The sequence below is a fragment of the Hevea brasiliensis genome, chromosome 15 (assembly GCF_030052815.1).
Source record: "Hevea brasiliensis isolate MT/VB/25A 57/8 chromosome 15, ASM3005281v1, whole genome shotgun sequence".
Taxonomy (NCBI): domain Eukaryota; kingdom Viridiplantae; phylum Streptophyta; class Magnoliopsida; order Malpighiales; family Euphorbiaceae; genus Hevea; species Hevea brasiliensis.
Genome location: NC_079507.1, coordinates 67778069 through 67803777, shown reverse-complemented (window position 1 = coordinate 67803777; position 25709 = coordinate 67778069). Strand labels below are relative to the sequence as shown.

Below are 25709 nucleotides of genomic sequence, written 5' to 3'. Positions count from 1 at the left end.
ATTAGTTTAGGCTCTACAACTTTGCAGATAGTATGAACCTTGACCATGGCGGGTCACTTGCATAGGCTTTCCTCTCTCTTTTCTCCCCCCATAAAACCCTTTTAAGATTTCTTTTATTAATCTTGTTGTCCCACATTGAGTTGGGATAAGGTATTTAATAAGGTATTTGAGCTAAATATAAGACTTGGTCAAATCTCTTCTCCTTGAGTTAGGTTTTGGATGGAGTTTGGCCCAATTCATCATCTTCACCTGTGTATATGTTTGCTTGCAAATTTTATACCTGAGAATAAGGTGATGTGTTGTAAAACTCTGGCAAAAGGTCACATTTTGAAGTGGAGTTACTGGTCCATTTTCTGCATGAACATAAATATCAAAATTTTTGAAGGACCCGGGCTAAACACCAACAGCGATGATCTCACCAAATAAAGAAGGGTGCCTGAAGCCGATTAGAACAGTGAATTCTTTTAGTTCTGACATTTGCTCTATTCACCATCCCAAAGTTGTTTGAACTTCAGTTTGATTACATTCTAATGAATTAGCACTCGTGAGTTCAACTTTGAGAGTTGCTTGCAACGGAAAATTGAAAGTGGAGCATAGGATGTAAAACATTTGTAGCTCCTCATCATAATAATATTATCACATATTAAACTAGTTTAGAATAGAATATTAATTGAGTAAAAAGGGAGAGTTGATCTCGGATGTTCTGTTATCGCTGCCATTGTTTTTATCGGTCATTTTTAGGAGCATTATACTTATTGGTGGTTATAATAAAATTCTCTTAAAATTTGAGGTTGTATTTTTATTATATTAATTATAAGTAGGTGCATTTTGCACAAAAATATTAGTAAAAATCAGCTACCATTTTTTTAATAACAAACTCAATTAATCCTCTTCGATTGTGAAATCTCAATTAAACTTTAATGGGGTAATATTTTAAATAATGAAAACAAGCTTAAATAGGCCTCTAAAGTTTTCTACAAACGCTAAATAAGTCTAAAATGAATTTTTAATTTCAATAAGCTCAATTTTCAATTTGAAGTCAAATAAATTTGTCTTTGATAAAAAAAATATTTATTTTATTTTTTAATAATAAAATATTAGTTTTATATTTTTAAAATTTAAAAATAATTATATAATTTTAGATAAAAATTAAAAATATAAATATAAAAAAATCCACGAAACCCAGGAGAACAAACTTTTCACAACTTTCTGCATCTCCAATCTCCAATTTAATATACTTAAAAGCAGTTTCCATCAAATAATAATAATAATAATAATAACAATAATAATAATAATAAAATCTTCCATTCTCTTTGGATCACATAGATATTCCCATTTTCCCTCTTATTTTTGGCTTTTATCAAAAAAGTCAAATCTTATTACATTTTAACAATTTTAATCCGTTCTTTTAATTTTAGTAGAATAGGTAAACATTTTTAAATGCATAAAAATTTCATTCAAATATTTTTAAAATTTTAAAAATTTATTTCATTTTATCTAAATTTTTTATATTTTTTTTACTTCACTTTTCTGGCTCATTCAATATTATTATTATGATTAATTACTTTCAAACTTTATTTTTAACATTTATAATACATTAAAATGATTAATTATTTTATCAAATTGAATGATTTTAGCCATTCATTCCCTCTCTACTCAATTAGAGAATCATGATAATATTAAATTTTTAATAGTACCTATAAATGAGTTGAAAAAATAAAATTTAAAATTCTATTAATCAAAATTAAATAAAATTTTAACCATTTTAAGAAATTTAGCTATTTTTATCAATATTTTAACATTTAAATTGAATTTTTAAAAAGATTTAATTTTTTTTCAATTACGCCGTATTTTTTGGAAACCCAACTTTTCTTTCAAATGTCCCCGAAGATGAAAGTTGGGCATCTTCATATTTTCATGTTTGATAATTACCAGTTGGGCAAATCAGTGAATTACCCACTGTTGGGCATCTTCATATTTTCATGTTTTCACCCAAATTTTAAGAACTACATAGTTGGGCAAATCTAGCAGGATTGAAGATGATTGTGTGTGGCTATATCGTGTCCAGCCTTGGCTTCCAGTACAAAAAGAAGGAGCTGCAAAAGATGATTGTAGAATTCGATGATGGAGATGGGTTCATCGATTTTTCAAGAGTTCTTTGAATGTTCTTACATGTTTTTGATTTTTGCATTAAAGCATGGATTAGTTTCTGGATTTGTTTTTTTTTTTTTTTTTTCTGGATTAGTTTCTGGATTTGTTGTATTTAGGTTTTTGTATTTTTAATCTTATTTTAATTAAAATATTAATTAATTTTTAATTTTAAAAATTAAAAAAATTATTATTAAAAATATAATATTATAATTTTTTTTATTAGTAGATAAATACACATAGTCCAATAATGAGGATAAACGCTTGTTATATGATACTGTATTAAAATAAGACTAATTTGAAATTAATTAAAAAGTTACGGTTTAATTGAAAACAAAATTTATTATTTTTATTTAATCGAAAAAATTTAGGGATTTATTTAGACTTTTTCGCATTAAATAAGAGTGACATGTTTGATGCGTAATGCAATACCATCCGTTGGATATTTAGAATAAGCGATCCTAGCCGTCAATGCCCTTGTGCATACCCATATCCTGATTCTCTTCAATTCAAAATGGAGAGCGGGGCGAGAAAGAGAGAGAAAGAGAGAGAGAGAGAGAGGCACTGTAAACTAGTGGCGGCATTCTCATCACCTGGAAATTAAGAGCTGTGACGAAATTAAAAATGTCTGGACTGACCAATCAGGAGGAGGACAAGAAGCCAGCCGATCAATCAGCTCATATCAACCTCAAGGTCAAGGGCCAGGTATGCATGGTTTTTTATGTTTAGGTTTTGTTAGGTTTGGGTAAGAATTATTTCTGGGTTTCTGTTTTATTACCCAATCCCATTTTCTTTAGGATTTTAAATTGAGTATTCAACTTGAAATTTTTACTAGGGGCTTATGATTTCGTCTATGAAGTCCTGTTTATTCCGACAATAATGTCCTTTTTTATTATATATTCCTAAAGGTCTTTGCTGTGACGCGTACTTACTGACTTTGGGATAAGCTCGGACTATAGCTACTTCGATGGTGGCTAAGACTCGGCTTTTGGGGCATGAACCATGATGGTTCCTGTGTAAAATTATAGATAACATTAAGGTGTATGGTTCTTAAGTGTTTTGTTTTGTGTGCTCTTTATTTATGCAGTCTGCCACTATTCCATTCTTATGGTTATCCTTTTTGTGTTTCATCATTTTCATGTTTTCTAGGGCTAGAATATAGAATATTAGTGAAATAGAAGTCAGGAAATTGGAGTTTTTTGCATAGTTACTCCATTTCAAGGATGCTGGGTACGAGGTGTTGAATTCTTCTCATGTTCATTGTATGTCAGTTGTGATGTTTTGTATTTTTTTTTTCTAATGCATTTGAGCAACATTGATTTTGATGTTAACTTCTGATTTAGATTGATTTTGTTGGTTTAAATAATTTGTGGGGATTAGAATGACTAATATTAAATTCCATTAAAGTGATGGTATTAGTTGTGAATGGGAGTGCACGAACGGTTGGCTCGATTCTAAATTGAACTGAACTAACTGAATAATCAAAATGCAAAGATATATAAACCAAAAAGATTAATTCTGTTTGGTTTCATTTTTCGATTTTGGGCATATATGCACCACATTTGAGCTATTCTTTATTGAGCTTATTTGGCCTTGTTGTCAGCCTCCATTTTTGCAGAGAACTTGATGCCTATCAATAATCTCCGTATGCAAAATATTTTTCAACACAATTTTACAACACAGTTTCACACAAGCTCAAAGGAAAGGTCACATACTCACAACTGATAAACATGCACAGATTCAGAATTATACTAAACATTAAAGCTAAAGCAAATGAATGGTAAATCAAAGTGGAAAATCTAGAGCAATTGTTAGCCATTGCTTGAAATAACGCAAAAAAGAAGTGAAAGAAGAGCTTGCCTAAAAGCAAGAAAGTTTTGGAGCAGATTGAAGGATCTATTGTAAGCATTCTCTGACATTCCACAACAGAACAAAAGGGACATCTTTCAATTGATAAGTAAGCTGCACCAAACTAAAAGGCAATTATTTTATCAATTTAATTCAAACATGATAATATCCTTAGGTGTTTAGAACATGCTCATGAAGTTTGTTTAACCTACAAGAGAAAACACAAAGAATAAAATTGCAACAAACAAAAAGAATTTTAAAACTACAAGTTCTAGGGTTCAGCCATGAAACAACCAATATGATTCAAAATCAAAACATACCCAAATTTTCTCATATGCATGGCTAAAGATGGGAAATTGGAAGATTTATGGGTTGCAACTTTCTTCCTCTCCTCCATTTGCTGTTGAAGCGACTCATCCAGAGGGGTTATTGGCAATAGCTTTCATCACTATGAATGGAATAAAGGAGAAGGATGGCGACGCCTTTAGATTTTGGGATGTTGAGAACAGCAGAACTCCAATGCACTGCAAGGAAGAGTGAGGAGGTGTTAGGGATGCATTCATAGGAAAAGGTTATACAAGGAGAGGACTACAAGACAAGGAAGTCAATGGAAATGAAAATGGCAACAAATAAATTACAATATTAGCAAATAAATTATAACATTGTAGAAAGAGATGATTCTCCTTAATTTTAATTAATTTGTATATGGATATATATATACAATTGATTTCTATAATTATGTTCTACTAATTAGGAAGAAATCCTAAATAGGAATGCAAAATACAGAATATATAGAGAAATAATATAGTGATTGACTTTCCATAACACTTCCCCTCAAGTTGGAGCATAGATGTTAATCATGCCCAACTTGTTGCAGATGTTGTCAATCCTAGCTCCATTCAGAACTTTTGTAAAAATATCTCTTAACTGCTCTCCAGTTTTGATGTGTCCTGTTGAGATGATCTGTTGTTGAATCTTTTCACGAACAAAGTGACAATCAATCTGAATATGTTTGGTTCACTCATGAAACACCGGATTAGAAGCAATATGAAGAACAACTTGATTATTACACCACAATTTCGCAGGCAGGGAGGTCTTAAAACCTGTCTCATCTAGTAATTGAAGTATCCATATTACCTCACATACTGATTGTGCCATGGCTCTGTATTCGGATTCAGCACTAGATCGAGAAACTACACTCTACTTCTTACTTCTCCAAGACACTAAATTCCTCCAACAAAAACGCAATATCTAGTAGTTGACCTCCTGTCAACCTTAGATCCAGCCCAGTCGGTATTTGAAAAATATTCAACATTCAAATGCCCATGATTACCATATAACAAATCTCTTTCTGGAGTGCCCTTCAGAAAACACAAGATTTGTCCTAAGGCTTCCCAATGAGCAACAGTTAAGGAAGACATAAATTGACTTACTACACTAACGGCATAAGCAATGTCAGGACGAGTGACTGTAAGGTAGTTCAATTTTCTTACCAATTTCCTGTATCTCTCTGGATCTTCAAACAACTCACTATCTCCTGCTAACAGTTATAAATTTGGAGTTATTGGTGCACTACAAGGCTTAGCACCTAATTTTCCTGTCCCTGTCAATAGATCGAGGACATATTTTCTTTGAGATAAGAAAATACCCTTCTTACTTTTCATAACTTCAATACTCAAGAAATACTTTAATAATCTCAAGTCTTTAGTCTGAAACTGGGTTTGAAGGAAGGTTTTAAGAGATGAAATACCTACAGAGTCACTCCCAGTGATAACAATGTCATCCACATAGACTTCGAGGAGAATTAGACCAACCTTAGATTGCTTATAAAATACTGAGTGATCACACTTACTCTTTTGCATACCAAATTCCTGTATTGCTTCACTGAATCTCCCAAACTAGGCCCTAGGACTTTGTTTCAAGCCATAAAGAGACTTCCAAAACCTACAAACTTTACTCAACTCTCTTTGAGCAACAAACCTAGGTGGTTGCTCCATATACACCTTCTCCTGAAGATCACCATGAAGGAAAGCATTCTTGATATCCAATTGGTGTAGGGGCCAATCATATGTAGCTGTTAAAGAGATAAACAAGCGAACATAAGTAAGTTTAGTTACAGGAGAAAAAGTGTCAGAGTAATCAACCCCATATGTCTGAGCATATCTTTTTGCTACAAGGCGTGCTTTTAACTTAGCCACAGAACCATCAGGATTTACCTTTACTGTACATACCCATTTGCAACCAATAGCTTTCTTACCATTGGGTAAAGGCAACAGTTCCCATGTACCATTACCATCTAAAGCCTCCATTTCCTCTTTCATAGCAACACACCAGCCAGGATGAGACAGTGCCTCACCAACAGTATTAGGGATAGGAACAGAGTCTAAAGAAGTAACAAAACACTGAGAACAATAAGACAATTGATTATAAGAAACAAAAGAAGAGATAGGGTAAGTACATGAACGTTTACCATTACGAAGAGCAATGGATAAGTCTAGATCAGAATCATGATCAGTATGAGGTACAGGATCTCCCAACGAAATAGTTGGTGGAGGATCTGAGTCAGGAATCTCCAATCTCCTGGAATAAACATGAACAACGGGAGATCGAGTAGGTCTAGAGACAGAAGGAACAGGCTGTGGGAGAGGACTAGACATTGGTTGGACAGTATATATTAAGAGATCATCTTCCTCCCCTTGACTCTCATACACAGATGGTTGAGAAAAAAATGGAGTGGACTCAAAAAATATGACTTCTGCAGAAACAAGATAACGATTAAGAGTATGAGAGAAATAGCGGTACCCTTTTTGAAGCCGAGAGTACCCAAGGAAGACACATTTGAGAGACTTTGGATCCAATTTAGTAACCTGTGGATGAACATCACGCACAAAACAGGTACAACAAAAAATACAGGGTTCAACAGGGAACAAAGATTTTGTAGGAAACAAAGCAGTATAAGGAAAATTCCCATTAAGGACAGAAGACGGTATACGATTGATCAAAAAACATGCTGTAGAAACTGCATCCGCCCAAAAGTGTTTAGGAACTTTCATCTGAAAAAGAAGAGCACTGAGTTATTTCAAAAAGATGCCGATTTTTTCTTTCGACCACTCTATTTTGGGATGGGTATCCACACAGGAAGACTGATGAAGAATGCCATTTTGTGTCATATAAGACTGAAATTATGCTGAAAAGTATTCTTTGGTATTGTCACTTCTTAATATGCGCACAGAAATATTAAATTGAGTTTTGATTTCATTACAAAAAGCACAAAAGATAGAAAATAACTCAGAATGATTCTTCATTAAATATAACCAGATAACACAAGATTAATCATCAACAAAAGTAACAAAATAACGAAATCCAGTTTTAGAAGTAACAAAACAAGGACTCCAAACATCAGAATGAACTAACTCTAAAGGGGATGAAGCCCGTTTATTGATTCTAGGCATAGAAGGCAAACAATGATGTTTTGCAAACTGACACGACTCACATTCTAGTACTGATAAAGACTGAAACTGAGGACACAGTTTCTTCATGGTAGACAAAGAAGAATGACCCAATCTACAATGAGCTTCAAAAGTTGTTAAAGTACTGGAGCAAACAAGCGACCGCAGTACATGATTTTTCAGAATGTAGAGACCACTTGACTCACGTCCTTTACCAATAATCTGCTTCGTCGTAAGATCCTGAAATAAACACTGGTCAGGAAAAAAGGAAACAGAACAATTTCAGGTACGAGTAAGTTTACTAACAAAAAGTAGATTAAAAGAGAATTTTGGTAGACACAAAACAGATGACAAAGAAATTGACGAAGTCGGGTTCGCAGTTTCAGAACTCATGACACAAGAAAGAGAACCATTAGCTAAAGTAACAGTAGAGGAAGTGAGATTAGACTGAAAAGCAGATAGAAGACTAGAATTATCTGTCATGTGATCTATCGCACCGGAATCAATAACCCATTTGGATGAGGAAGACACAAAGCATGTGGTGGATTTACCTGACTTAGCGATCGCAGTGACAAGGGAACTGGTAGGCTTTAGAGATATCTGAGATTGAGAAAACTGTGCAAAATCCTCTGCAGATACCAAAACAATTATCTCAGAGGAAGATACTGTAGAATCCTCTGCTGCCATATTTGCCATATGTGATCGCTGATTTTTCCTCTGAAGTTGCGAACAATTATATTTTGTATGGCCAGGCTCATGGCAATAATAACAAATGACTCCTCTTGAGTCCTGATTAGAACTAGCCTCTTCATTAAGCTGATTACTTCTGTTGCCTGTGATTACTTCTCTACTTCCTCTTCTATTCCTGTTGTCCATTTGGATTACGGCTAATAAGAGCACTACTGGCAGGCTGTGAAGATTGGGTACTCTCTGTACGAAGGACCCGTGTGAACGTTTCATGCAAAGAGGAAATCTCAGAATTGAAGAGAATCTAAGATTTAGCAGTCTCATACTCTGAAGGAAAGCCTGCAAGAAAACTCATAACAGCCAGTTGCTCCCGTTGGGCCTGCTGAACTTTCACATCAGAACTAAAAGGCAATAATACATTAAGTTCCTTATATACCCATTTAAAATCCATAAAATAAGCCATGAGAGACTTATCCTCTTTTTCAGCATGGCAGAATGCCTTACAAACATCATAAATACATGAGATATTCCCTTTACCAGAATATAGAAAATCTAACTAATCCATCAATTCCTTAATAAATTCACAGTGATTAATTAAACTAATTACTCACTGTGAATTGAGTTCCGAAACTGCAAAAACAACCGAGCATTCTCCCTTAGCCAAGTTTGTCGTGTATCATCAGTAGGTAGATCTTTAGTGAGGTGATCATCTTTATCAATGCTGCACAAATAGACCCTAACAGTCTTCCTCCACTCCAGGTAATTCGAACCATTAAGTTTGTGTTCCATGATCTTAGTCATCACCGAAATCACATAAGAAATAACATTCTTATTGTCTGTCATTTGTTGAGACAAAGAAAACTAATCGAAATGCTAATCCAAAGTGCTTACAGCAGCAAAATAACTCAAAATCATAAATCAAGCAAATACCGAAATGGGATCTGAGAGCCAAACCTCATAAGTCCTTTAATGGTGTACTGGATCAGGCAACAGCGCACAGTGGTGGAATGAAGGGGTTGAGGCGACGCCGGCAATGTTGATCGGAGTCGCAACGGCCGGTGGGTAGCCAAGGTCTCTCCTGAGCTGGGTGGTGAGAACAAATAGTCACCCTAGATAGATGACTTGCTCTGATACCATGTAAAAAGAGATGAGTCTCCTTAATTTCAATTAATTTGTACATGGGTATATATATACAATTGATTTCTATAATTATGTTCTACTAATTAGGAAAAAATCCTAAATAAAAAATCCTAAATAGGAATACAGAATACATAATATACAGAGAAATAATATGGTGATTGATTTTCCATAATAAACATCAAGGGGAATCAACAATAGCTAATTATTAGCAAAAATATAGATTCAAATTGTGATATTATTCTGATTTTAATCCCTTGATTTATGCCTTCAATGCTGGCTATAATTATTAAGATATTATTTTGATTATAATCTCTTGATTTATGTCTTATAATTAGGAGATTATTCCTATGTGACCATGTAATTTCTATACAAGGAGAACATGTTGAATGAATAAAATAAACAGATTTTCTTTAACAACATTGTCAAGAGGTTACAAGCTCCCTTTAACGAGCTTCATTACAATTCTAGGGTTAGAGCTCCCTCCAATGAGATTTGTTGCAGTTCACCATAGTGAAAGAAAGTTCGAAACACTAGCAAGTGGAACCCATCCAACATTGAAGGAGACTACCATGTTCAACGACTCGTGACTTGATCCTACACTAAGACTCATAACAACTTGGTATCGGAGCAGGGTGTCATGGGCGATTCAACTTGCCAGAATAAGGTTGAGACCTTCATGTAGGACATACATGAAAGTTTAGAAAAATACAAGAATCAAATACACAAATAGAAATCCGGATTGAGGATTTGTCTTGCCGATTAATGGAATCCTTCAAAAGCACCAATAAGAAACCCAACCCAGGACTAGAAGGGGGATCAAGTAGCAACAGTCAGGCCAATTTTTTGAACCGTACTGAGGAAAGTTCTGAAGGACAACAAGGAGCACTAATAATTCCATGCTACACCAAATTGGATTTTCCCTCCTTTGATGGGTTCGAGGACCCTTTGGGATGGCTCAATCGATGTGAACAAATTTTCTACAACCAGCAGACAATAGAAATTGATAAGGTGGGATTGGTGGCATTTCACTTCATTGGGGAAGCTCAATTATGGATCTACCGATTGGAACAAAAAGAGTTTGGGATGAATTGGAATACCTTCAAAAACTACTATAATTTATGCTTTGGTTTGCCGTTGCAAAGCACTTCCTTGGGCGAATTGGTGAATTTAAAACAGACCACTACTGTGGAGGAATACTGGTGCTAGTTCCAATCACTTTAGCCAGAGCTTGTTCGCCCTGATCAACAGGTAAATCTCTTCACTACTGGATTGACTAACACAATTCGAATGGATGTTGAATTGTAGAACCCACCCAACTTAGCAACAATTATGAATCTCGCTTGAGCTTCTGAGAAACGACAACAACTGGAATACTGTGACGCCCCTCACCCGTCTACAGTGTAGTCGAGCGATGAGTGCCACATTCGGTGCCGGAGAACCCTATTTTATCCTGTCATGTACATTGTTAATTTTTTAACTTAATAGAAAACCTGTGAATTTTTTTTTTTTTTTATATCACAATTTATTTTTGTGGAAACTCGGACAGAGTCCCCTCTGTTTTATTAATATCTGGCGGGTTCCACTGGCTACCTGTTAAAAACAATTTCATATCTATTCATCTTGTTATATAACAGATCTTTTCTTACTCATACAATTTCAAGTGAATATACTTTCATTCATTCATTCATATGGGAATTTATATACATACATTTACAGTCTGAAAATATAATTACAATTTATTACAGAGTTCAAACTTAATATACATTAGACTGTACATGATACAAAATGCAAAATCCTCGTTACATGAGCCCTACCAAAATAAAACACTGCTGAGGTGGACACTGAGCTGTAGCAGATCTGGTCAGCGTGTAGTCGATACACCACTGTGATAGCTGCTGCTGTGTCTAGTGGATCTGGTCTCCAATACCTATGCGATGGAAAACCCAACACGCTAAGCAAATTTCTTAGTGGTGCATAATCTTAAAGCAGAATAACTAAATGATTTAAAATGACCATAATATATGTAATTTCATAATTTTAGGTCAATTGCATATTTTATAGCACTTTGGAATCAATATATTTTTTTTAGGATCTTATCTATGCATATATTTCATTTTCAGTCTCCTTAAACTCATATCAGTGAATTTGTCATCAATTCTAAGACATTTATAAATTTTCTACACTTTGAGAACAATTAAATTTAATAGTATTTTTTCTGTTCATTTCTTATATAGTCTAAGTCATTTATTACTTTTCTGTACTTTAAAAATAAATTAATTATCAGAATCTTTTCTATGTATTAATTTCATTCTCTGGCTTTTTAAACTCATATTAGAGTCTTTGGAATCATATCAGTGTATTTTATGTCATATCAGTGTATTTCATGTCATATCGGTGTATCTTTGTGCCCAAGTAACCTATAACAAACTATAACGATGGATACACGAGAGCATACAGGTTAGACAGCCATATGTCTACCCTGTATACATCTGTCAGGCACGAGGCCAGCTGTCAGGCTTGTAAAGCCAGAAATAAAGTTAGGCACAATGGCCAATAAGTAGGCATATAGCCTGTAGAACAATCATATCAGACATATATTGTCAGTTTATGATTTTCTCTGTGGGTAGTACTGCTATCTGTAGTCCCTAATTGGTATACCAATTGATCTAACTATATAAATATAAGCCTAGATTTACTATGGGCAATTAATTATTAATAATTATCTAACAGAATTTATATGTCCATGTATTGTGGAAAAATGGGTCCCACATAACTATTTTATGTGATTTGATAGATATTGACTTATTAGGGATAAGTCAATAATTTATTTCAAGAACTTTTTTTTAGGTTCAATTTTTTTTTTTTTTGTATCTTACTTTTACCTATCCATTTGATCAGTTTGTAGCCACTTTTGGCCACACTTCCTTTATGGAAGTTGTTCTTCTATGTCTTGTCTTTATTTTTCCTTTTGAATCATGTCAATTTGATTTTTAAAACTCAAGTTATGGTCGGATAACCATAATTGATTCATTTTCATATTCTGGTTCCTTAACTAGATAGCTTTTGGACTTAAACTTTACCTAATTAATGGAACATGTTGCAGTCACTTTTAGGCATAGTGATCTTCATAGAAATTATTGCCCTATGTCTTGTGGTCACTTAGAATTTTTAATCACAATTTTTCAAGTTCTGTGGAATTATTTATGGCCAATTAACTGACCTGGACTCATGTACCCTGTACGAATAGGAGTTTAGTTCAGTTCAGTGACTGCAGGTCACTTTTTGAGGTTCTTAAATTCATAATTTGAGGAAGGTTCCTAAAACAAAGTTGGAGCCCCTGTTCCTTAGGTTTCTGGAAAGGTATGACTCATCCCAATTTGATTTTTCTAGTGGGAGTTATGACTAAAAGACTGTTATGGGGTCAAGTGAAGTTTGGTCAGATTCCAGGTTTTGATACAGTGACTTGTTCTAACTATTTGACCTAGTTTTCTTGATTTCTGGGTTTTAGTCAAAATATCAATTTTGTAGGTCTGTGTCTTGTGGACATTTTGCCACTGGTTTCATTACATTTGAGTTCTTGTAGACCAAGTTATGACCAATTTGCCAAAACTGGTCAGGTAAGTTTATGTCCAGCAGTTTCTGGGCAGTTTTGTGACCCTACTTGGGCCAGCAATTTAGATTTGTTTTTGGCATTTCTGGGTTCAGTGGTCTTCATGAAAATTGTAGCCTTATATCTAAGCTTTTCATTGGTATCAAATTCAGGTCATTTGGACCAATATAGAAGGAGTTATGACCAAATGAATATGTACTGTTCATTTGGTCATTTTCTGGGTTTTGTGTAGGGTCATCCGGATTTGGGTAGTGTTTAGGTTAAGTTTTGGATATAATTTGGGCATGGTTTCTTCATGAAAAATGGGCTATTTTGGATCTAGTTTCACTTCTAATTGGCCTCATACCAATTGGAGTCACATAATTTTAGTTATGGTTCAAAACTCATGCTGGACTCATTGAATCCCAAACCTGTAGAAAACAAGCACTCCCAATTTTCAATTTCCTCCATCTTCCTTACTTCAATTGGCATGCATAGCACTCCTATAAGCAACAATCTCAAATCAACCAAGTCAATTTCCAACAATTTTACAAAATCCTCAAATAATGTACACAAACCCTAATTTCAAATATCCAATTTGCACAAACACAACACATTCAACTCCTAATCATATCAACTTATCAAACAATCCTCATGGAACCCATTTTCATCATTTAAAAGCATAGCACTTCTATAAGCAACAATCTCAAATCAACCAAGTCAATTTCTAACAATTTCACAAAATCCTCAAATAATGTAGACAAACCCTAATTTCAAATATCCAATTTGCACAAACACAACACATTCAACTCCTAATCATATCAACTTATCAAACAATCCTCATGGAACCCATTTTCATCATTTAAAAGCATCAAACCCCAAGGGTTCCATGGCTGCCGAAATTAGGGAATTTCATTTTCTTATCATTTGTTTTCATTTTCATGTGATACTCACTCATCTTATCATTCTTACAAGATTTAAAGAAGAAAGGGAGTGGTATCTTGCACTTACCTTTGTTACCCAGGTTGCAAACTTCAAGTTCCCTTCTTCTAATGGCTACCAATAGCTTCCTTATGGTGTGGATATGATTTTTAATAAAGAGGGCTAAAGGTTTTGATGAGTGAGTGAGGGAAGAATCAAGCTCAAAGCTTGAGCAAAAATGGTGGATGGAGGAACCAAGAGTGCCAACCAAGAGTGAGAGAGAAGAAGTGGAGAAGATGGTTGGTGGGATTTGTCTTTTATGTCTGTAGAAAGAGATGATTCTCCTTAATTTCAATTAATCTGTACATGGGTATATATATACAATTGATTCCTATAATTGTGTTCTACTAATTAGGAAGAAATCTTAAATAAGAAATCCTAAATAGGAATACATAATACAAAATATACAGAGAAATAATATAGTGATTGACTTTCCATAACACTCCCCCTCAAGTTGGAGCATAGATGTTAATCATGTCCAACTTGTTATAAATGTAGCCAATCCTAGCTCTATTCAGAGCTTTTGTGAAAATATCTCCTAACTGCTCTCCAGTTTTGATGTGTCCTGTTGAGATGATCTGTTGTTGAATCTTTTCACGAACAAAGTGACAATCAATCTCAATATGTTTGGTCCACTCATGAAACACCGGATTAGAAACAATATGGAGAGCAGCTTGATTATCACACCACAATTTTGCAGGCAGGGAGGTCTTAAAATCTGTCTCATCTAGTAATTGAAATGTCTACATTACCTCACATACTGATTGTGCCATAGTTTTGTATTCGGATTCAGCACTAGATCGAGAAACTACACTCTGCTTCTTGCTTCTCTAAGACACCAAATTTTCTCCAACAAAACGCAATATCCAGTAGTTGACCTTCTGTCAACTTTAGATCCAGCCCAGTCGGCATCTGAAAAACATTCAACATTCAAATGCTCATGATTACCATATAACAAACCTCTTCCTGGAGTGCCCTTCAGATAACACAAGATTTGTCCCAAGGCTTCCTAATGAGCAACAGTTGGGAAAGACTTAAATTGACTTACCACACTAACGGCATAAGCAATGTCAGGACGAGTGACTGTAAGGTAGTTCAATTTTTCTACCAATCTCATGTATCTCTCTGGATCTTCAAACAACTTACTATCCCCTGCTAACAGTTGTAAATTTGGAGTCATTGGTGCACTACAAGGCTTAGCACCTAATTTTTCTGTCTCTGTCAATAAGTCGATGGCATATTTTCTTTGAGACAAGAAAATACCCTTCTTACTTCTTATAACTTCAATACCCAAGAAATACTTAACAATCCCAGGTCTTTGGTTTGAAACTGGGTTTGGAGGAAGATTTTAAGAGATGAAATACCAGCAAAGTCACTCCCAGTGATGACAATGTCATCCACATAGACTACCAGAAGAATTAGATCAGCCTCAGATTGCCTATAAAATACTGAGTAATCACACTTACTCTTTTGCATATCAAATTCCTGTACTGCTTCACTGAATCTCCCAAACCAGGCCCTAGGACTTTGTTTCAAGCCGTAAAGAGACTTCCGAAGTCTACAAACTTTATCCAACTCCCCCTGAGTAACAAACCCAGGTGTTTGCTCCATATACACCTCCTCCTGAAGATCACCATGAAGGAAAGCATTCTTGATATCCAATTGGTGCAAGGGCCAATCATATGTAGCTGTTAAAGAGATAAACAAACAAACAGAAGTAAGTTTAGCAATAGGAGAAAAAATATTAGAGTAATCAACCCCATATGTCTGAGCATATTCTTTTACTACAAAGCGTGCTTTTAACCTAGCCACAGAACCATCAGGATTTACCTTTATTGTAAATACCCATTTGCAATCAATAGCTTTCTTGCCAGTGGGCAAAGGCAACAGTTCCCATGTACCGTTAGCTTCTAAAGCCTCCATATCCTCTTTCATAGCAGCACACCAGCCAGAATGAGATAGTGCCTCACAAACAGTATTAGGGATAGAAACAGAGTCTAAAGAAGTAACAAAATACCGAGAACAAGAAGATAATTGATTATAAAAAACAAAAGAAGAGATAGGGTAAATACATGAACGTTTACATTTACGAAGAGCAATGGGTAAGTCTAGATCAGAATTAGTATGAGGTACAGGATCTCCCAACGAAGTAGCTGGTGGAGGATCTGTGTCAGGAATCTCCAATCTCCTGGAATAAACATGAGCAACGGGAGGTCGAGTAGGTCTAGAGACAGAAGGAACAGGCTGTGGGAGAGGACTAGACATTGGTTGGACAATATATATATATAAAGAGATCATCCTCCTCTCCCTGACTCTCATATACAGATGATTGAGGAAAAAATGGAGTGTACTAAAAAAATGTGACATTTGCAGAAATAAGATAACGATTAAGAGTAGGAGAGAAGTAGCAGTACCCTTTTTGCAGCCGGGAGTGCCCAAGAAAGACACATTTGATAGACTTTGAATCCAATTTAGTAACTTGTGGACGAACATCACGCACAAAACAGGTATAATAAAAAATACGGGGTTCAATAGAAAATAAAGATTTTGTAGGAAATAAAGCAGTATAAGGAATATCCCCATTAAGGACAGAAGACGGCACACGATTGATAAAAAAATATGCCGTAGAAACTGTATCCGCCCAAAAGTGTTTAGGAACTTTCATCTGAAAAAGAAGAGCACGAGTTACCTCAAGAAGATGTTGATTTTTTCTTTCGGCCACGCCATTTTGGGATGGGGTATCCACACAGGAAGACTGATGAAGAATGCCATTTTGTGTCATATAAGACTGAAATTGTGCTGAAAAGTATTCTTTGGCATTGTCACTTCTTAATATGACAGAAATATTAAATTGAGTTTTGATTTCATTACAAAAGGCACAAAAGATAGAAAACAATTTAGAACGATTCTTCATTAAATATAACCAGGTAACACGAGAGTAATCATCAACAAAAGTAACAAAATAATGAAATCCAGTTTTAGAAGTAACAGAACAAGGACCCTAAATATCAGAATGAACTAACTCAAAAGGGGATGAAGCCCGTTAATTGACTCTAGACACAGAAAGCAAACAATGATGTTTTGCAAACTGACACGACTCACATTCTAGTACTAATAAAGACTGAAACTGAGGACACAACTTCTTCATGGTAGACAAAGAAGGATGGCCTAATCTACAATGAGCTTCAAGAGGTGTTAAGGTACTAGAGCAAACAAGCGACCGCGGTACATGATTTTCCAGAATGTAGAGACCACTTGACTCACGTCCTCTACCAATAATCTGCTTCGTCGTAAGATCCTGAAACAAACACTAATCAGGAAAAAAGGAAACAGAACAATTTAAGGTACGAGTAAGTTTACTAACAGAAAGTAGATTAAAAGAGAATTTTGGTAGACACAAAACAGATGACAAAGAAATTGAGAAAGTAGGATTCACAGTTCCAGAACCCATGACACAAGAAGGAGAACCATCAGCTAAAGTAACAGTAGAGGAAGTGAGATTAGACTGAAAAGCAGATAGAATACTAGAATTACCTATCATGTGATCTGTCGCACCAGAATCAATAACCCATTTGGATGAGGAAGACATAAAGCACGTAGTGGATTAACCTGACTCAGCGATCGCAGTGACAAGGGAACTGGTAGGCTTTAGAGATGCCTGATACTGGGAAAACTGTGCAAGATCCTCTGCAGATACCAAAATAGTTTTCTCAGAGGAAGATATTGTAGAATCTTCTGCTGCCATATATGCCATCTGTGATCGCTAATTTTTCCTCTGAAGTTGCGGACAATTATATTTTGTATGGCCAGGCTCATGGCAATAATAACAAATGACTCCTCTTAAGTCCTTATTAGAACTAGCCTCTCCATTACGCTGATTACTTATGTTGCCTGTAATTCCTCCTTTACTTCCTCTTCTATTACCCTGTTGTCTATTTGGATTACGGCTAATAAGAGCACTACTGGCAGGCTGTGAAGATTGGGTACTCTCTGTACGAAGGACCCGTGTGAACGTTTCATGCAAAGAGAAAATCTCAGAACTGGAGAGAATATGAGATTTAGCAGTCTTATACTTTGAAGGAAGGCCTGCAAGAAAACTCATAACAGCCAGTTGCTCCCGTTGGGCCTGCTGAACTTTCACATCAGGACTAAAAGACAACAATACATTGAGTTCCTCATATACCCGTTTAAAATCCATAAAATAAGCCGTGAGAGACTTATCATCTTTCTCAGCACGGTAGAATGCCTTACAAATATCATAAATACGGGAGATATTTCCTTTACCAGAATACAGAAAATCTAAGTAATCCATCAATTCCTTAACAAATTCACAGTGATTAATTAAACTAATTACCTTACTATGAATCGAGTTTCGAAGCTGCAAAAACAACCGAGCATCCTTCCTTAGCCAAGTTTGTTGTGTATCATCCGTAGGTAGATCTTTAGTAAGGTGATCATCCTTATCAATGCTACGCAAATAGATTCTAACAGTCTTACTCCACTTCAGGTAATTCGAACTATTAAGTTTGTGTTCCGTGATCTTAGTCATCACCGGAATCACATTAGAAATAACATTCTTATTGTCTGCCATTTGTTGAGACAAAGAAAACTGACCGAAACGCTAATCCAAAGTGCTTACAGCAGCAAAATAACTCAAAATCACAAATCAAGCAAATAACGAAATAGGATCTGAGAGCCAAACCTCAGAAGTCCTTTAATGGTGTACTGAATTAGGCAACAACACATAGTGGTGGAATGAGGGGGTTGAGGCGACACCGGTGATATTGATCGGAGTCGAAACGGCCCGTCGGTGGCCAAGGTCTCTCCTGAGCTGGGTGGTGAGAACAAATAGTCACCCTAGATAGATGAACTGCTCTGATACCATGTAGAAAGAGATGATTCTCCTTAATTTCAATTAATCTGTACATGGGTATATATATACAATTGATTCCTATAATTGTGTTCTACTAATTAGGAAGAAATCCTAAATAGGAATACAGAATACAGAATATACAGAGAAATAATATAGTGATTGACTTTCCATAACAATGTCATATATATATATATATATATATATATATATATATATATATATATATATATATTTTTTTTTTTTTTTTTGCTGTACTTTAATTTTTAAAATTTTATAAGCCTTTTTCTCTTCTTTTGTTTTCTTTTCTCTTCTTCTTTTTCTTAATTCAAATTCATAAATTTATAATTTTAATTTATTTTAATTATTTTAATTCTCTGAAATTTTAATTTGATATTTTAGTCAAAATTCACCTCTGAAGGTGAAATGACCAAAATGCCCTTCGTGGTGCTCATCGGGTTATTATTATTTTTTTTGTACCAATTAATAAATTCTCTGAATTTTATTTTATTTTCTCTAATTTTTTTTTAACATCTCTAATGTCATTTTTACCTAAATAAACCTTTAATTTGGTCCCAAAATTATTTCCTATATTTTTATTAAAATTTCTTTACATTTGTTCCATCAATTTAGGTCTCCTTACTATGGTTTAAATGTAGTTCCAGACATTTTGACTGTCCGAATAGACATTAGTCGTCGGAGCAGTAGAATGTACGGACTACCTACGGTGAGGGCATTACAAATACTCTAGAGATAGCAAAAGGAATACTACCGTGACTTAGAACCAGCGACTTGCACTTCTCAGCACCTTTGGGCACATCGCTAAGAATTTAGGAATTGGTTCTGAAATGTATCCTCCTTTGTTAAAAAAACTCAATCGAATAGAGATGGCAGAGAAGCTACCTAAAGGGTTGTGGTATAATTGTCATACTCCTTTGGGCACCAATGCAAAAAATTATTCTGGCTGGTGATAGATGATCACTACAATACAGTAGAATACTAGAATCAAGTCGAGCCTAAGAAACCAGGGGTATCTCTGCATGCTTATCCAAATTATGAGTTTGAGAACCTGCTCTTTCTCTAGGAGGGGAGTAATATTAGGGATGCATTCTTAGGAAAGGGTTATACAAGGAGTGGACCACAAGATAAGGAAGTCAATGGCAATATAAATGGCAACAAATAAATTACAATATGGCAACAAATAAATTACAATATTAGCAAATAAATTACATTATCAAGGGGAATCAACAATAACTAATTATTAGCAAAAATATGGATTCCAGTTGCGATATTATTCTGATTGTAATATTTTAATTTAAGCCTTCAATGTTGGCTATAATTATTAAGATATTATTTTGATTGTAACCTCTTTATTTAAACTCCGCCTAAGTAGTTTGCTCTTAGCCGGTCCCAAGCCCGGATAAAGGAGGAGGGTTGCGGTAGGTGACAACCAGCGTAAAAATTTCGTCACACCCTATGATATGGATTCAAATGATATAAACGTTGGGGCGTCCTCTACTAACGACGCGCTACATCGGAGCCCGGGTGTAGTGATAAATATGCAAGGGTGTAGGGCGTTCACGAAGCGACGCCATGCCGCGCCACGGTGTGGTGTTAAGTGAGCAAGGGTTCCCACATCATGGGCGGGTGTGGGTAAAGAAGTTAGTCCATAGGATGATAGTAGAACAAATAGTGGAGCAGAACACAAGATAGATATAGAAAACAATAGAAGATATCATAGAAGGAGACCAATTAGGAAGGAGCAGGATAGGAGGAGGATCAGGGTTGGTACTTGGAATGTTGGATCACTTACAGGAAAATTGATGGAGCTTGTGGATACCTTGGAAAGGAGAAGGGGGAATAGTGCTTGCATTCGTGGAGACTAAATGGGTAGGAGAGAAAAGTAAGGAAGTGGGTAATTCAGGTACAAAGCGTGGTTTCTAGGAAATGAGAGAAATAAGAACGGAGTGGGTATAATCATAAACAGAACATTGAAAGACGCAGAGTAGTATGTGAAAAGAGTAGGAGATAGAATTATACTAGTAAAGCTAGTACTAGAAGGAGAAACAATAAATATAGTTAGTGCTTATGCCCCACAAATAGGACTAGACAAAGGAGAGTAAACAAAGGTTTTGGGAAGATATGGATGATTTAATGCAAAGCATACCGAATGAAGAGAATGTTTTCATTGGTGGAGATTTGAATGGACATGTAGGAAGTGATAGGCAAGGTTATGAGAATGTTCATGGAGGTTTTGGTTTTGTGATCGAAATGAGAAGGGAAAAGCATCTGGATTTTGCTATGGCATACGACCTAATACTAGCAAATACCTACTTTATAAAAAGAGAGTCACATTTAGTGACTTTCAAAAGTGAGCAACATAGAAGCCAAATCGACTTCCTCTTAACCAGGAAGACAAATAGAGCTCTATACAAGGATTGCAAGGTCATTCCAAGAGAGGCTTTAACAAGTCAACATAGGTTGGTGGTCTTGGATGTCAAGTTTAGGAACAATTCAAGTAAGGTTAGAAGAAATAGTGTAGCTCGAACAAAGTGGTGGGAGTTCAAAGGAGTAAAGCAAGTGAAGTTCAAAAATGAGCTTCTCGAGTCCGAAGTATGGAAGCTAGATATGGAGGCCAATGATATGTGGATACAGATGGCATCAAAGATTAGAGAAGTAGCTAGAAAAGTACTTGGAGAGTCTAAAGGACATGGACCACCCTCAAAAGAGAGATGGTGGTGGAATGAGGAAGTACAAAAGGCAGTGAAGAGAAAAAGGGAATGGTATAAGAAATTACCTAAATGTGATAATAATGAGGCATATGAACAGTACAAGATAGCAAAGAAAGAAGCAAAAAAGGCAGTTAGTCAAGCAAGAGCACAGGCCTTTGAAAAGTTATATAAGAAACTTGGAACTAAAGAAGGGGAGAAAGATATTTATAGATTAGCAAGGAGTAGAGAAAGGAAATGTCAAGATCTCAATCAAGTTAGGTGCATTAAGGATAAAGAAGGAAAAGTGTTGGTAAAAGATGAGGACATTAAAGAAAGATGGAGAAATTATTTTAATGATCTCTTTAATAATAGTCAAAATGGTAATAGCGTTAATATAGATTATAGAACAATAGAAAAGAATGTAAATTATACTAGAAGGATTCGATCTTTAGAAGTAAAGGAAGCACTTAAGAGAATGAAAGTGGGTAAAGCCTGTGGACCCGATGAAATACCAATTGAAGTGTGAAAGTATTTGGGAGATAGGGGAGTGGCATGGTTAACTAAATTATTTAATAAGATTCTAAACTCAAAGAAAATGCCTAATGAATGGAGGAAGAGTATTTTAGTACCTATTTTTAAAAATAAGGGAGACATACAGAGTTGCTCAAACTATAGGGGAATTAAACTCATGAGCCATACTATGAAGTTGTGGGAGAGAGTTGTGGAGCATCAACTACGTCATGATACTTCTATCTCTCTCAATCAATTTGGTTTCATGCCCGGTCGTTCAACTATGGAAGCAATCTTTCTCATTAGAAGCTTGATGGAGAAATATAGAGATGTGAAGAAAGATCTACACATGGTTTTTATTGATTTGGAGAAGGCTTATGATAGTGTTCCAAGAGAGGTCTTATGGAATGTGTTAGAACAAAAGAGGGTATCTATTAGGTACATACAAGTATTGAAAGATATGTATGAAGGAGCAACTACTATTGTGCGCACAGTGGGAGGGGACACAAGTGATTTTCCGATCTCAATTGGATTACACCAAGGATCAGCCATAAGCCCTTACCTTTTTACATTAGTTTTAGATGAACTGACGAAACATATACAAGAGAGTATTCCTTGGTGCATGATGTTTGCGGATGATATTGTTCTGATAGATGAGACACGAGAAGGAGTCAATAGGAAGCTAGAACTTTGGAGAAGTACTCTAGAGTCAAAGGGTTTTAAGTTAAGTAGAACAAAGACAGAATACATGCATTGCAAGTTCAGTGAAGACCAAAGCGGTGATAGGGAAGGAGTTAGTTTGAATGGAGTGACTTGTCCCAAAGAAATCACTTTAAATATCTAGGCTCAGTTCTTCAAGTAGATGGGGGATGTGAGGAGGATGTTAGTCATAGGATTAAAGCCGGATGGTTGAAGTGGAGACGTGCCACGGGAGTTTTATGTGATCGTAAGATTCCCAATAAATTAAAAGGAAAATTTTACCGTCTGACCATACGACCGGCTATGTTATATGGTAGTGAGTGTTGGGCACTGAAAGAGTCGTATGCATCTAAGATAAGAGTTGCAGAGATGAGAATGTTAAGGTGGATGAGTGGTCATACTAGACTAGATAAAGTCCGTAATGAGAGTATTAGAGAAAAGGTAGGAGTGGTGCCAATTGAAGATAAGTTGAGAGAAGGGAGATTGAGGTGGTTTGGTCATGTGAAGCGTAGACATACGGAGGCTCCAGTTAGACAAGTAGAGCACATTAGGTTAGAGGATAGAAAGAAAAAAAGGGGTAGACCTAAATTAACTTGGAGGAGAGTAGTACAACATGACTTAGAAGCATTAAACATTTATGAGGATTTAACCCAAAATCGTTCAGAGTGGAAAAAGCGAATCCATATAGCCGACCCCAAATTTTTGGGATAAAGGCTTAGTTGAGTTGAGTTGAGTTGTAAATCTCTTTATTTAAGCCTTGAATGTTGGCTATAATTAGGATATTATTCCATTTATGTGACCATGTAATCTCTATATAAGGAGAACATGTTGAATGAATAAAATAAGCAGAATTTCTGTAATAATATTTTCAAGAGGTTACAAGCTCCCTCTAACAACCTTCATTACAATTTAGAGGTTAAAGCTCTCACCGTCCTACGACATGATCCTACGCGAAGACACATAACAAGAGGATGGCTATATTGGCAAATTTTGGCACTTTTAGAATTGGTTGAAGAAAGCTGAGTTAAGGATCAGAAAAGAGATTGAAACTTGAGAGTGGAGAGTAAGAAATTGAGCATCAATAGAGAGGGAGGGATAGAAGAGAGAAGAGGTGAGAGGGGGGCATCGGTTTGTGGGCATTGCTCAGTGAGAACTAGCTAAGGGTTTTTATAGGCAGACACAAAATGTTGTAACTTTAGTGTAATATATAGGCTTGGTTTGATTATTTTAGTTTATTCGCAAAATAACAGAACCAAACCTAATTAACTAATATTCTTAAAAATAATAAACGAATTGAACTGTTTAAGCCGAAAAATCGAATTAGAACAGTTATGGTTTAGTTTTTCGATTTTAACCGATTTCTTGTCTCTCCTAGTTGTGAAGGTCCACTTATTTTTAGTTGATTGATTTTTTGTTGTGCCTAGTTGTGTTTATGTGATGATGTCTCTATTAATAAGGTGTGTTTTAACCGATTTACACTGATCTCTATTCTCTCCTAGTTGTGTTTTGAGCTTAACCATAGAATGGTAATGAAGAATAGGAAGCTTAAAATTTTATTTATGAATTTTAATTATTATAGAATTAGGAAATTTGAAGATTTTTTTATTGTTTATGATTTTTATTATTATTAGGTCTATTATTTCTTAATTTATCTTATTTAGTATTCCTAATTAGAGTTGCATTAAGATTTCTATTCCTAATTTGATTAGGGTTGTAAACTCTATACATTGAGCTAATTTTCTATTATTTAGTAGCTTTGACTATGATTATTATTGAGATTAATAAAATTGTTAAGAATTAGTTCTCTTTCCTCAAGGATTGGTCATTGATTTTTCCTAATTCTTGGTTCTTTCTCTTTGTTCTACATCAAATAGTTTATCTTTATTCTTATTCACAGGAATTTCTTTGTGAATGAGATGTACATTTTTTTTTTTTTAACTTATGATGGATGCAAATCTGATGGTGTTTTAGAGATGAACAGGCTGATTTGGCTTTATTTTGTAGGATGGTAATGAAGTATGTTTGGGATTAAGAGAAGCACTAAACTGAAATTTGGCTTTATATTGTAGGATGGTAATGAAGTATTCTTCAGGATTAAGAGAAGCACTCAACTGAAGAAGCTCATGAATGCTTATTGTGATCGTCAGTCAGTGGAGCTCAATTCTATTGCATTTCTCTTCGATGGTCGTCGGCTTCGTGGGGAGCAGACTCCAGATGAGGTATCTCTCTCTTTCTCTCTTTCAATTTGTGTAAGTAGTTGTGTAGGGCACACTATTATTTAAGTTTATTATTTCTAATATTTTGTTGCTACAGTTGGAAATGGAGGATGGGGACGAGATAGATGCAATGCTGCACCAAACAGGCGGTTCTATTGCTTAATGTATTAGTTTGTAGAGTGTTAATTTAATGGTGAGAAGAGTGGAGTAGGTTGTTCACCAGTCGCCCATGTCCATTGTTTCTGCACCTTATTTACCAAATATCATTGTGATATTTTGTGGAGCTTAGCATTTTCTCTAAATTTACAATTTTAATGAAAGCTTGTTTGCTTCTTGAGGCCTTTCAATTGCTTTTTCCTTTTGTCCTTTTGCAAAGTTTAAACTATTACTTGCGCCGTTACAACAGGTGAAAATTAGTTTATTTTTTGCCAATCTTTGCCAGTGGAAAGAAATATGACCTTGGTTGAGTCCGTGGTCTATAAAATCTAAGTCCTATTTTAAATTTATTTCTTTGTTGTGATCTGTAAAATATAATTTGTTATATTTAGGTAAAAACATGTAATATATAGATTGAAGATCGAAAGAAAACGATTTGGAAAATTAATAGGGTAAATTACAAGTGCATCCTTCAGTTGGTCGTATTTTGTAGACCAGGAGATGAACAATGGAATGCTTTATATGATCAACAGGGGTTTATCATTTCGTATACATTGAACAGTCTCAATTTGAAACAGGAATATTTTTCTTTTTCTAATTTTGCTCTTATCAGATATGATAATGCGACCTTTTTGCCCATCCTCAGATATTACTTCCATATTCTTCTAACTCTTTTGCTCATATTCTTCTAACTGATAGCTTCCA

At 35.2% G+C, this 25709-nt stretch overlaps 1 protein-coding gene across 1 annotated transcript; it reads left to right on the top strand.

Annotated features, from left to right (window-relative positions):
- The first annotated feature begins 2657 nt into the window (after positions 1 to 2657).
- Positions 2658 to 25195, top strand: LOC110673475 (small ubiquitin-related modifier 1). The gene is made up of 3 exons (XM_021836623.2): positions 2658 to 2853; positions 24702 to 24851; positions 24946 to 25195. The coding sequence occupies exons 1-3, from the start codon at positions 2773 to 2775 to the stop codon at positions 25009 to 25011; spliced, it is 297 nt and encodes a 98-aa protein (XP_021692315.1). The 5' UTR covers positions 2658 to 2772; the 3' UTR covers positions 25012 to 25195.
- The last annotated feature ends 514 nt before the right edge of the window (positions 25196 to 25709 follow it).

What these genes read in the sequence shown, in the direction of transcription:
- LOC110673475 (XM_021836623.2), top strand. Translation starts at nt 2,773, where the DNA reads ATGTCTGGACTGACCAATCAGGAGGAGGACAAGAAGCCAGCCGATCAA. An exon ending in ACCTCAAGGTCAAGGGCCAG is followed by an intron (nt 2,854 to 24,701) that starts GTATGCATGGTT and finishes TTTATATTGTAG; the next exon opens with GATGGTAATGAAGTATTCTT. An exon ending in GGGAGCAGACTCCAGATGAG is followed by an intron (nt 24,852 to 24,945) that starts GTATCTCTCTCT and finishes TTGTTGCTACAG; the next exon opens with TTGGAAATGGAGGATGGGGA.